Raw genomic sequence first — 14,329 nt, 5'->3', positions numbered from 1 at the left:
TTTCTCGCAGCCTTGGGGATCTTGAGTTTCCTGAAGGAGCTAATTATTCAGTCCGAGACCCTTCAGGTCTTAAGAGGGAAAGAGAACCTCCCCAACTCCAGTAAAGCAGCGGTCCTGTGGGGAATGGCCTTGTGGCATTTTTGGCCCCAAGGTAAAGTTTCTGCAAAATATTTCCATAAAAGGAGTGTTTGAAAGTCTCATTTTCTGTTTTAGTAGAGGCATTTTATCAGTTTGCTGGTCTTCAGGCTTTGCACAATGAAAAATGGAATTCTAATGAACTCTTATTTATGTGTGGAGTAATTAGAGGTGGGCTGGTAACAGTAAATAAATAGCAAGCTGTCTGAAAAGGCCTGTTTCTTTAGTAGCGTTTGCCACTTTCATCATGGCCAAGTTCAAGCTATCTAAATGTGACCTTTAAACACAGACAGGAATAGGGCACACAGTTGTTTCTGTGAGCTGGTCCACTCAGTCCTGCTCCAGAACACCACTCTTCACATCTAGATAGTTAATGTATTGAGAAATCAGACAAAACCTTAAAACAATTGTAAAGCAAAAGAGCACCCATTTCAATAGCTATTTTGTGATGATATTGTATGCCATTTAACCTTTGGAATCAGCAGTGGTACTAGAAAAGTAAAAAAGAACAACTTCAAATTTTAGAATACTTTGTTGTTGTTGTTGTTGTTGTTGTTTTTGGGTTACACCCAGCAGCACTCAGGGGTTACTCCTGAATCTGTGCTCAGAAATTGCTCCAGGCAGGCCTTGGGGACCATATGGGATTCGAACCACTGTCTGTCCTGGATCGGCTATGTTCAAGGCAAACACCCTACGCTGTGCTATCTCTCTGGCCTCTTAGTATACAATTTTGCTCGATTTGACATGTCTGAGCCAGATCGATAGCACAGTGGTTTGCCTGCTACGTTTGCCTTGCACGCAACCGATCCAGGATGGACCTTGGTTCAATCTCTGGCATCCCATATGATCCCCCGAGCCATAAGTTATTTCTGAGCATATAACCAGACATAGCCCCTGAATATCACAGGGTGTGGCCCAAAAGCAAAAATAATATTTGACACGTATACATCAATTACTTGGTAATTAACATACCCACCATTACCAAAAGTTCCTTTATGCTTTTTGCTTTTTTTGTTTTGTTTTGTTTTGTTTCGGGGTCACACCCAGCAGTGCTCAGGGGTTACTCCTGGCTCCACGCTCAGAAATCACTCCTGGCAGGCATGGGGGACCATAAGGGATGCCGGGATTTGAATCAATGACCTTCTGCATGAAAGTCAAATGCCTTACCTCCATGCTATCTCTCTGGCCCCTCCTTTATGCTTTTTTAATGATTCCTCTAGCTACTTCTATCATCTTAGGTAATCATTGATTAGTTTTGTCACCACAGATTAGTTTTTTAGAATTATTTAAAGGCGAGATCATACCATCTGTATCCTTTTCTTTCATGACACTCATGAGTATGAGTGTTGAGTATGGATATGCCATCCACGCAACTGTTAATAAACATTTGAGTTGCTTCTAGTTTGGGCTGTTACAGATTAATGCTGGAAATATGCATTTTTTTTGTTTGTTTGTTTTGCGGTTTTTGGGTCACACCCTGCAGTGCTCAGGGGTTATTCCTGGCTTCAGAAATCGCTCCTGGCAGGCACGGGGGACCATATGGGACGCCGGGATTCGAACCGATGACCTCCTGCATGAAAGGCAAACGCCTTACCTCCATGCTATCTCTCCGGCCCCATGTTTTTCATTTCTCTTGATTAAACATTGAAGTAGAATTGGGAGGTCAAATATGTATATTTCACTGCCGTTATTTTGCAAGTAATACTGTGATTTTTCTTAGGTTTTGGGGCCACACCCAATAGTGCTCAGGGCTTACTCTTGGCTCTGTACTGGGGATCACTCCTGGCCAGATTTCATTGTGGTGCCTGGGATAGAACCTGGGTCCCAAGTACTTTTGTCTTAAACATGGCTCTTACTCATGTTAAGACTTGAAGACCGAAGACTTGAGCTGGGCCCTCTGCAGACCTCCTCTCTCTACAGCTTTTTCCACTTTGTAGCAATCTCTTGGTCTCCACAGGCTGCTAACAATACCTCTTCAACTTGGGGACATTTCTCCACTCCCTATTGTATTTCCACTTCCTATGGGGCGCAGGTGATTGAACCAATCAGCCACATACAAATAAGTACTTAACTACTGTACTTCCTCTCCAGTTCCTAGACCACAGTGGATGTTTTGTTCTTTTGATTTGTGGGTCACACCTAGCCTTACCCAGGCCTTACTCCTGGTAGTGCAAGGGGTCCACATGTAGTGCTGGGAATGGAACCTGGGTCAGCTGTGTGCCAGGCAAGCACCCTGTTTATCTCCAGCCCCTCTAGACCATACTGTTAAAGTGACTCACAGGGATGATGATCTTTATTGAAATAAGTCTGGCCAATTCAGTTATGAACGTGCCACCTGGCTTTCAGCTGGATATAAGTTGAGACTTAGCATAATGTTGCATTGGTTGCAAGGGATAAATTACATGACAGGGTTTAAAATGATAAAAGTATTAGCATATTGCCACTATCATACCTTTACTATATTTTTTTACTCTTATCCTTTAAGGAAAAAAAATACAATTTACTGAATTAAAAACAAATAATTGTAGTAGAATGCCTGTCTCAAATACAGGCAGGGGATGGAAAGGGGGGAGGGGGAATGTTACACTGGTGAAGGGGGGGGTTCTGTTTGTGACTGTAACCCAACTATGATCATGTTACTTAAATTAAAAATATATTTAAAAAAAAGTAGTAGCATATGTTACCAAAAGGTCTAGTCAAGGGCTGGAGCAACAGCACAGGGTAGGCCAATAACACAGTGGTAGGCATGTAGCCGACCCAAGACAGATGGCGGTTTGAATCCAAGCATCCCATACGGTCGCCCGAGCCTGCCAGGAACAATTTCTGAGTGCAGAGCCAGGAGTAACCCGAGTGCTGTCAGGTGTGACCCTAAAACCATAAAGAAAGTCAAGAATTTACCTTTGGGGGCCGGCGAGGTGGCACTAGAGGTAAGGAGTCTGCTTCGCAAGCGCTAGCTAAGCGCCTTACCCACTCTATTAGTACTCTGGCCCTGCACATACTCTGCTCCATTAGGATCTACCTCCTGGCCTGTAGATATTTAAGAAGTCCATCAGAGAGCTGTTTTTTTTTTTTTATACAAGTGTTTCAAAAGCAGATTTAGACAGTCTTCACTTATATTACACTTTTTGGTCAGGAAAAATATCTAGAAATTGCAGTCACTTGAAATTACACATAACAGGGCAAGAGAGATAACAGTGGCAGGGCGTTTGTCTTGCACGTAGCTGATCAAGGATGGACAGTAGGTTGAATCCCGGCATCCCATATGGTCCCCCATGCCTGCCAGGGGCGATTTCCAAGTGCAGAGCCAGGAGTGACCCCTGAGCACTACTAGGTGTGATCCGCCCCCCCCCCCCCAATTAAACAGAACAAAGTAATGTTTTTAAAACTACTCCAAGCTTCTTCCTTTTACGGGGGTTCTGGTGATCTTCCACATCAACTGCTGTCTGCAGGCCCACATTCTGAACTCATTCCTTACATGGCACATGCTTACACTTCATGCACTAAACACAGCCTTGGGGAGCTTCAGTTGCTGCCAAGGACTTCATGCACCAAGGAATTGATCTTTTTCCTTGCTCTGCCCACTTGTCATCCAGAAAAGCTCTCACTGAGGCAGGGGTGTTGCTAAGAGACAAAGCATTAAGTGGTAGACAGAGGCAGGCCTGGGTGGCATTGAAAGTAGCTAGCAGGCTACAACCACCCCACCCAGAAGAGTTCCTGAGGGCACAGCAGAGATCTCCTGAGAGCACACCATCAGAGGTAGGCTGTCTCTGCCCACAAAGGGTGGCAGCTTCCTTTCACGGTAGCTTTCATCTTCTAGCCATTGAACCCTAGCACAACACACAGAAAACACACTCAATGGGGAAACTATGCAGGCCAACATAATGCAGAGAATGAAGATGGTAGCTCTGATGACCTGAAAAATCCCAACTACCTAGTTAGTCTCTCAGATAAGGAGCTTAGAGAAGAAATAGATGTTCATAGAACTAAAAAGAAAACATAGATCGAGCTGAACAGGCAAAGATAGAAATCCGAAAACTCCAAACTGAAATAACAGGTCTCAAATTTCAGATGAAATGAAAACCTCAATGGAAAGCCTCTCCAACACAGTAACAGTAGCTGAGATGAGAATCAAAGCTGGGAGATGAAATGCAGAACTCCATACAGCAGAAGAGATTGGGGAAAAAACCTTAAAGCAAATGATCAGAAAATGGAAAAAAATACTCATAAAATGTGAACAGATGAAAATAGAAGTCTTTGATAAACTCAACAGAAACAGCATAAGAATCATTGAAGTCCCAGCAACCCAGGAAGAATCAACAGTCAAGGACATCATTGCAGAGAATTTTCCAGAGCTAAAGACTGCATGCCTGAAGAGTACTAGCTAAAAGATACCCAAAGAAAAGCACCACAAGACACATCCTAGTCACAATGACACATCCCACAGATAGGGATAGAATACTGAAAGCAGAAGGATCAAAAACGTAAATTATATTCAATGGGACATCCTTAAGATTTACAGAAGACCTGTCATAAGAAAGTGGCTAGCATCATGATCCACATCTCAAAATTCACAAATCAGAAACAGCAGTTGATGTTTCTTTGAGTGAAGACTGAAAAGGTAAGTACTACATGTTGAAGGAAAATACACTCTACGATAAAATGTTAAAATTGGGAATTAAGGGGCCAGAGAACACAGCAGCAGGGCGTTTGCCTTGCACACAGCTGATCCAGGACAGATGGTGGTTCGAATCCTGGCATCCCATGTGGTCTCCTGAATCTGCCAGGAGCAATTTCTGAGAGCAGAGCCTGCAGTAACCCGAGTGCCACAGGGTTATGAACCAAAAACTAAAACTTAAAAAAAAAAAAAAGTGGGAATTAAAAAGTTAAGCCAAGTAATTAAGACATCCAGTGGCACCACTTGTTCCATGATGTTAGCTGTTTCATAACTCACCAAGTAAAATCTAAATATGGGGTGAAGCAGGATGAGCAAGGGTTAACTTTAGCATCTCCTGAAATCTCCAAATGTCTTTGCATTGTATTCAACTATTGCTATTACCTGAAGATGGTCTGAAAGCTTCTATCTGAATACAGAAACCATGATTCTCTAAACTTTTTACCCCACTGTGAAATCACCTATGCTCATTAACTCCTCTCAATTTTTAGATCCTGTATCCAAGACTCTGCCCTCATCATTCCAATGGTGATTCTATTTTTTTTTAATGTTTATTTAGGCACTATAGTTATAAAAATGCGGGCCCGGAGAGATAGCACAGCGGTGTTTGCCTTGCAAGCAGCTGATCCAGGACCAAAGGTGGTTGGTTCAAATCCCGGTGTCCCATATGGTCCCCCGTGCCTACCAGGAGCTATTTCTAAGCAGACAGCCAGGAGTAACCCCTGAGCACCGCCGGGTGTGGCCCAAAAACACCAAAATAAATGAATAAAAATGCTCATAGTTGGGTCAGAGCGATGGTGCAGCGGTAAGGCATTTGCTGGCCCAGGATGGACCACGATTCAGCACCCCAGTGTCCCATATGGTCTGCCAAGCTAGAAGCAATCTCTGAGTATAGCCAGGAGTAACCCAAGCATCACCAGGTGTGGCCCAAAAACCAAAAACAAACGAAAAAAGCTCATGGTTGGGTTTCAGTTTTCGAATATACACCACCCTTCCCCAGTGATGATTCTCCATAACATTGGCAGGCCTTTCCCTTTGACCTCTGAAACCTAACTTCATTTAAATATCCTTAATCTTACTTTTGATTATCACCGTTATTTGGTCTTCAGTTCACTTTTTTCCTTAATTTTATTTGGATTTTTACATCTCACTACATGTTGTGGTCCTAAATACATGCTGAGAATTCTCCAATGTTTCACTGTTGACATCTCATTAATGAAAAATGACTAATTTGGGTCTGGAGAGATAGCACAGTGGCGTTTGCCTTGCAAGCAGCTGATTCAGGACCAAAGGTGGTTGGTTCCAATCCCGGTGTCCCGGTGGCTCATATGGTCACCCGTGCCTGCCAGGAGCTATTTCTGAGCAGACAGCCAGGAGTGATCCCTGAGCACCATCGACTGTGGCCCAAAAACCAAAATCCAAAAAAAGAAAAAGAAAAATGACTAATTTCATCTAGGATGGACTTCCAGTTGACACTTTTTTTTGGGGGGGGGGGCACACCTGGCGGTGCTCAGGTGTTACTCCTGGCTGTCTGCTCAGAAATAGCTCCTAGCAGGCACAGGGGACCATATGGGACACCGGGATTCGAACCAACCACCTTGGGTCCTGGATCGGCTGCTTGCAAGGCAAACGCCGCTGTGCTATCTCTCTGGGCCGACACCTTTAGGTTTTAAGAAAATAATGGCTTGCCCTCCTTTTAGGGCAGTCTTACTACATCTTGTTTCCTAGGGTAAAGGATGGGGTTCAGTGTTATGCCTCACCTGTGAGACCCTAGATATGACCCTCAGTACTTAAAAACAAAACACAAAGCACTCTACATATGCCCTAAAGCTTTTTGTTTTGTTTTGTTTTGTTTTGCATTTTGGGCACATCTGGTAGCACTCAGGTGTTACTCCTGGCTATGGCGTGGGGGACCATATGGGACTTGAGGGGACTGAACCGTGGTCTGTTATAGGTTAGCATGTGCAAGACAAATGCCCCACCACTTGCGCCACATCTCTGGCCCCAGAATTTCTTACTCTTGTATTGTGATCACATTGCATGTAACTTGATTATGGAACACAAACTAATTCTAGTTGGGACTTTACTGAAACCTTATAATGAATAATATACTTGCCTGATGGTTGCTTAGTAAATCCCGAGCTCACTCCCAGAGATTGCAGTCATACACATACACATTTTCTGACTACCCTATTTTCTCTAAAATTATTCCCTTACCTAAGCATGCCTTGGCTTTTTTGTGTGTGTGTGTGGTTTTTGGGTCCCACCCGGCAGTGCTCAGGGGTTATTCCTGGCTCCAGGCTCAGAAATTGCTCCTGGCAGGCACGGGGGGGGGGGGGGCGCGCATACAGGACACCGGGATTCGAACCGATGACCTCCTGCATGAAAGGCAAACGCCTTACCTCCATGCTATCTCTCCGGCCTCGCATGCCATGCTTTTAGCCACACCACTCTATTCTCTAATTATGCTGCCTTCTCCTGCAATCTTCCTCTTACGATGATATTTGTAGTTACAATTGGGGTCCAGCCAGATTATCCCAAGAATATCGTTTCATTTCACGATCCTTTTGTGAACCATATATCTACAAAGTATAAAAATGCATTATATGCTAATATGCCAGTATATCTCTATTTTCGATTTTAGTTTGAATTCATAAGGATAATTGAGGGGTTAGAAAGATGGCTCAAGGGGCTGGAACAAATGCTTTGCATGAGACCCCTATTTTATGACTGGCGCCGCAGGACCCCCTGAGCACAGCACAGTTGAATGTAGCCCCCCAAAAAATAACTATGAACTAACACAATATTGTAATAAATGGAAAAAAAAACTACCTTTCTATTTAAAGAATAGATAGAAATGCTTGAATGTATGTAATATTTATTTGGTGAATTTACATGTGAGGTCATTTTTACAAAAGAAAGATACAGACAAGTGCAGCTTTCAGTGCAGTTGCAAAGTTTTCAGAACAGGCAATAGTTCCATGAAGATTTGGAATGATATTGTATGGCACATGCTTTCGTTTCCTTTATGTGTTTTTCTACCCAACCCCAGGGGGCAGTAGGGAGAAAAGTAGAAAATATCAGTGTTAATGTAAATATAACCATGCAAATAAAAACTTTTTTATTTAAAAAAAAGGTTACTTGGAGATGTAGAACATTTCTGTACTCGGGCAGAAATAGAAGTAGATGCATAATTTAAGGACGACAGTACAGAGCTCTCAAACTTTTCCCTTATATAAGTAATCCCACTAACAGATCCCACTAATTTAGGGATCCCCCAATAATTTTCAGACTGCCTTTGAACAGGATTATTCATTTCTAATAGCTTCTAAAATGATCGTTTGTACATAAAATCTTTTTGGTTTCAATAGGATAAAGCACCCTTTTAAGGAAGGGTAAAATGACTCTTTACTCCCAACAATGTAAACTCATTTCATGTCAAGGAAAAGTGCAAAGGATCGCACTTTATTATATTACTCAATAAACCCCTCCCTGCCCATGGTATCTCAAAAACTCCTTAAGAAGACAATCTCTCTTCCACCAGAAAAAATTTTAGCATATAAATATGAAAAGATGGTCTATAAAAAAAATAACAGAGAGAAAAAAAGTGATGTGATTAATTTCTAAGTAAGGACAGGTGGGGCCAGGGATGTAGCTCAGTGGGACAGTATGGCATGCCTCACATAAACGAGGCTTTGGCATGCTGTCTCTTCCATCCCTCCTAGAAAGGTGAGGAAAATATAAAATGAAAAAAAAAAAAAAAAAAGCCTGCTGTATCTCTAGAGAAGAACCAGATCTGGGCAGTCAGGCCATAGAAGACCCAACGATAGCTCATGATTGAATACAATCTAGCTGGAAATCCAGCTCACTGGGACACAGGCTAGAGATCTGGCCTTGCATGTCCAAGGCCTTGGACTCAGTCCCTGGCACTGGGGAAAAATAAAAGAAATAACCACACCCTATATCCTTCCCATCTTTGAAAATACTGGTTCAAAAGTCCTTAAACACGTTTACAGCCAGAGTTGAGCACTGACCATGCCACTCCAGGAAATGTGCTTCTGGCTCCAAAACTTAGATCCTTTGAACCTTTAATATTTCATTAGAAATTTTAAGCTCATTAAATTATACTTACAAATCTTACTTATTCCATTTGAATATATACAACCAACCTATATTTTCTTTAAAATGTATACTATTAGTAGTGCCTATTACAGAAAATAGTCACAGGCATTTATAAACACTTTCGTTTCATCTTACCTCTTGGTCCATTTTTCCATTCATGTATTTTTCCAGCACATAAACAGCATGGAATGTTTTCTATCTGCATAATTTATGAAAACCAATGTAAAATTTCAGAACAATGCTCTTAGAACTGAAGGGGATCAAGTGCCTAAAAGTTGCCCCTGGGTCTTTCTAGTGTTCAGCAGAATCAGAGGCACTGTGCATGTAGTCTTTAAATCTCTCAATTTTGCTAACTTAAAAATCAAAATCCCAATTAAGCCTGTTTCTTAAAAACAAAAACTCTAAAGGGATTAATTTAATCTAACATACCTATTTTACAGCATTTACCGTGTTAAAAAAAACATGCTGTAAAATACATTATTGTACATCACGCACAAAGACAGAATTTCTCAGAACATAATTTCCTCCCACCCCAAAATAATAATAAGCCAAATCAACAAATCAAAGTTTTTATTTGCATGGCCAATTATCATTTGTACTCTGCAACTTTATTTTAAAACCCCTTTAACAGGTTCTATGCTTTAGTTGCACAAGGAATAAAAGCTGCAAGATTGTGAACTTCCTTCAACAGCCACTCCCACAACACCTAAACATGAAACAGACGTAATGAATGACAATAGCACGAACGGAAAGACTAAGTTCCACCATTCAACACAGTTCAAGACACTGTCTTTAGGGTTCAGTTGAAGAGGGGGTAAACTCCTGAACAGAGGGTGATTTTCCTCCCCCCACCCCCCTATAATGTTGGAGGTTTTAATCCGTATTTCTTAGCGACTTCTGTCTGGGCGTGGGCAGCATCACAGAGTGAATATAGATGAGCCATCTCCATTTCTGATTTGGCCAGGTTAATAGCTCTGTTAAACATATCAATGGCTTTCTCCATGTTTCCTCTATAAAAACAAAAAAGTTAAATGTCTCAGATCCAGCAGTATACTATAAAATTTGTGAGTGATTCTACATGATGATTCTAATAAAATGCTTCTTTGTAACCAACAAAACACCTACCGAGGGCTTAGTGTGACTGTTGGCAAAGTGTTTTTATTACATCTCATAGTTCTTGATTTTATACTAGGGAAACTAAAGAAATTAAGTCACATTTAAAATTATAATCCAGGGAGGCTGGAGTGATGGCACAGGTGGTAGCCTTGCACACACTAACCTAGGTCGGACCGAGGTTCGATTCCCCGTCGTCCCATATGGTCCCCCAAGCCAGGAGCGATTTCTGAGCACATGGCCAGGAGTAACTCGAGTGTCACCGAGTATGGCCCGAAAAAAAAACCCAAAAAAATCCAGGGCGAAGTGACAACACAGTGGTTCGGGCATTTGCCTTGCATGGGTTCATTCCCCCAGCTTCGTACAAGGTCCCCGGAACCTACAAGGGGTAATTTCCGAGAGCAAAGCCTCATTGCAGAGGGGTGTGGCCCCATTAAAAAAGTGAGTTGGAGAGATTAAGGGGCCAAGATCAATTCCAAGATGACACCCTACCCCACTAGGCATATGCTTTGTGAATGCAAGAGCCCTCTTTTTTTTTTTTTTTTTTTTTTTTTTTTAGTTTGTTTTTTGTTTTGTTTTTTGAGAGGGAGAGGGTGGCCCATGTGGCAGTGCTTGGGGATCATTTCTGACAAGGTTCAGGGGGCTGTATGGAGTGCTGGGTTCAAACTAAGGTCAGCCAGTGTAAAGCAAGCATCCAATCCCAGCTCCAGGAGGGTTCATTTTTGTTTTGTTTTGGGTCCATATCTGGCAATGCTCAGCTTAACTCCTGGCAGGCTGGGAGACATTATTGGGTGCTGGGGATTGAACCCTGGCTGGTCAAATACAATACCAACATCCTACCTACCATATTATTATTCCAACAGAGACCAGCTTTGATCCTCATCATAGCTTGGTTCCTAAAGCATATGTTAACAAGAACATGTGCAAATAAATTAACTATGAAGCCACCTTCAATTTCCTAAGAACTAACTCTATAAGTTACCTTTGCACTTCAATGGTTCCCATGGTTTCATATGCAAAATCACATTTATTGTCAATTTCAATTGCTTTGCTGATAAGCTCCAAACCTCTGTCCAGATCTTGCTTCCACTGAAGCTGCAGTAAACTGCAAATGCAAAAACATAGTCAGATATTACCAAACCCAGAACAAATAGGAAAGCAAATACACAACAATGGGTTAGTTATTTACATGGAAAAACAAACTCTTAAGTATATATAACCAGCAACCAATTATGTTTTACTTCCATTTTACATTGGTTTTGAAGTTTAAATTCATAATGGAAAAATTTACATCACCTACATTCTAATTTACCATGTATGGTTTCAATTTACTTAGTCAAAGTTTAAATAAATTTAAAAAAAAAGAAAAAGAAAAAAAATTCTAATTCAAAATCACAAGGGCATGAGCGGTGGGTGTCGCAAGTGGTAGGACGTTTGCTTTGCACGTGCTGACCTAGGAGGGACCTCAGTTTGATCCCCTGGTCCCCAAGCCAAGAGCAATTTCTGAGCACAGAGCCTGGAGTAACTCCTGAGCATCACCGGGTGTGGCCCAAAAACAAATAAAAAGTCACAAGGACAAAATTGTATATCTTTCTTATTTTGATAGTTAATATTTTATACGATGTTTAGAATGGAAATTCTTAAAAGCTAGAATGAAAACAGGACTGTTTACTAATTGCTGCATGAAATGAACATTTAAGTGTCCATCTCCTTAAGTTGTACTTGTAGACAACTATCCCCCTTTGTCAACTACTACAGGATATCTATCTTCTTTTTTTGTTTTTGGGTCACATCTGGCAGCGCTCAGGGGTTACTCCTGGCTCTGTGCTCAGAAATCACCCCTGGCAGGCATGGAGGACGATATGGGATTCAACCCACCGACCTTCTGCATACAAGGCAAATGCCTTACTTCCATGCTATCTCTCTGGTCCCAGAATATTCATTTTAATGTCAACATGCAAGAAATCTATTCTATTACAATCAAACAAAATAACCCGAACAAACCACAAAATAAAAAACGTACCCTTTATGAACATATGTTGTGGCATTATCTGGTTCCAAATCAATACATTTATCATACATTTCATCAGCTTTACCAAATTGTTGCTGATCCGTTAATGCCTGAATGGGGAGATATTTCAGTTATGTTACATAAACTATCAAACTCAACACTTAAACATATATTGTGTGTGATTAAGATGTACGGTATCTATTGATCAATTTGAGCAAACCTAAGTCCCGAGCACTATTCAGGCAGTTGGGTACTAACATTTGGCAGTTATTGTCCCTGATGCCGGCACACAAGCAGCAAAGTGAGGAAACATCACAAAAAAGTACAAATCCTGGAGCCAGAGTGATGGCACAGTGGTAGGGCATTGCTTTGCAGGAGGCTGACCCAGTATGGACCTCGGTTCCTAAGCCAGGAGCAATTTCTAAGCAAATAGTCAAGGAGTGATTTCTGAGCGCATTGCCACCAGGAGTAACCCCCTGAGCGTCACTAGGTGTGACTCAACAATTAAAAAAAAAAAAAAAAAGAAAGAAAGAAAGAAAAAAGTACAAAATCCTGAGAAGCACCAAAACTGAAAAGTCTGGTGCTGGAGCTCTTTGCCTTGCAAGCAACCTGGGATGGTTCCAGGTTTAAACCCTGGTTTCCCATATGGTCCCCTGAGCCTGCCAGGAGTGATTTCTGAGTGCAGAGCCATGAGTAACTCCTTTCTGGGAAAGGGGTTGGGCCATACCTAGCGGTGCTCAGGGGTTACTCCTAGCTCTCCACTCAAAGATGGATCCAGGTAGGCTCGAGGAACCATATGGGATGCTGGGAATCGAATCTAGGTCCCTTCCAGGTTGGCTACATGCAAGGTAAACGCTCTATCACTGCGTTATCACTCCGGCCCCATGAGTAAGTCCTGAACACTGCCAGATATGGCCCCAAAGAAACCAAACAAATCAACAGATGAAGCCTCTTGCTCGTGGACTTTTTGATCACCCATTTTATTTAGTAAACTTTTTCCAAGAATAATTAAATTTTAAAAATCTGGGGCCCGGAGAGATAGCACAGCAGTGTTTGCCTTGCAAGCAGCCGATCCAAGACCAAAGGTGGTTGGTTCGAATCCCGGTATCCCATATGGTCTCCCATGCCCGCCAGGAGCTATTTCTGAGCAGACAGCCAGGAGTAACTCCTGAGCACCGCCGGGTGTGGCCCAAAACCCAAAAAAAAAAAAACAATTTTTTTAAAAATCTGACTCAAATGAAAACAGGAAAATGCTATTAAGTTTCAACAGATTATGAGTTTGGGGCCACTCTTTGCAAATTTTGTAATAAGCCTCTCTTGAAGTGACTTAGAACTTAGAAACATTTTTGGGACCAGGAGAATCATAGTTAAGAACAAGCCGCCTGCTTCTACAGAAGCTACCACCAGAGAAACACTACTTTCTGGGTTTAAGAATACAATGCACATGTTTACAAAGGGCCAGGTAACAACTGAAAATGAGGAAAAATCATATTTACCTGAGCATATAGTGCATAGCCTTCAGCACACTTTGAAAATTTTTTTATGACCTCTTCAAAACCTTTCATAGCTGCTTGGATTTGTGAAGAATTATTTCCTGTGTATGCCTGGCGATACTGTTTAAAAAAATCAAATCAGGCTTGTCAAGACTCAAATACACAAGGATGTTACCAAAAAAAAAAAAGAAAAGAAAATCCCATGAAACCACAAAGGTAATTTCACTAAAACATTGATGATTTGCTAAAAGAATCAACTGCACTGAAAAGAGTCATGAGATATTTTCACAGCCAGATCCAAAAGCTAAGCACAGCTCTGTTGCCTCACACAATTCAAGGCACCCAATACTCCAGAAGAGGGCTTATTAAACATTATATGCTAGTTGTAACTCAGCAAATAAATAGGACACTTAATCTCTTATCATTATTATTCCAAAAAGAATACTGAGAGATAGCATAGTGGTAGGACGTTTGCCTAGCATGCGGTGGACCCAGAAGGTCCTCTGAGCCAGGAGCAATTTCTGAGCACAAAACCAGGATTGGCCCAAGTACCGCTGGGTGTGAATTATATATTGTCCATGAAATATATATTGCTCTTTGTCCAATATACCTCAAGTTAAAAAACTATTTGGGGGGGGTAGCAAGGGTGCAAACGATAGAGCGTTGCCTTCCATGCGGCTGACTCAGGACAGACAGCAATTCAATCCCCTGGCATCCCATATGGTCCCTTGAGCCAGGAGCGATTTCTGAGCACATAGTCAGGAGTAAACCCTGAGCAAAGAA

At 41.8% G+C, this 14,329-nt stretch overlaps 1 protein-coding gene across 1 annotated transcript in view; it reads right to left on the bottom strand.

Moving 5' to 3' along the window:
* Positions 1-7,668: 7,668 nt before the first annotated feature.
* Positions 7,669-14,329, bottom strand: part of TOMM70 (translocase of outer mitochondrial membrane 70) — a 32,321-nt gene continuing 25,660 nt past the window's right edge. The window contains exons 9-12 of the mRNA XM_049785392.1: positions 13,550-13,666; positions 12,066-12,163; positions 11,025-11,147; positions 7,669-9,939 (exon numbers count right to left, since the gene is read on the bottom strand). Coding sequence (XP_049641349.1) covers positions 9,786-9,939; positions 11,025-11,147; positions 12,066-12,163; positions 13,550-13,666 — 492 coding nt within the window. The 3' untranslated portion in view covers positions 7,669-9,785. The remainder of the gene's footprint in view (positions 9,940-11,024; positions 11,148-12,065; positions 12,164-13,549; positions 13,667-14,329) is intronic.

This window comes from Suncus etruscus, chromosome 13 (assembly GCF_024139225.1).
Source record: "Suncus etruscus isolate mSunEtr1 chromosome 13, mSunEtr1.pri.cur, whole genome shotgun sequence".
In the NCBI taxonomy this organism is placed as follows: Eukaryota; Metazoa; Chordata; class Mammalia; order Eulipotyphla; family Soricidae; genus Suncus; species Suncus etruscus.
Note: the sequence above shows the minus strand (reverse complement) of the source record. Positions and strands in the feature narration are given on the sequence as shown.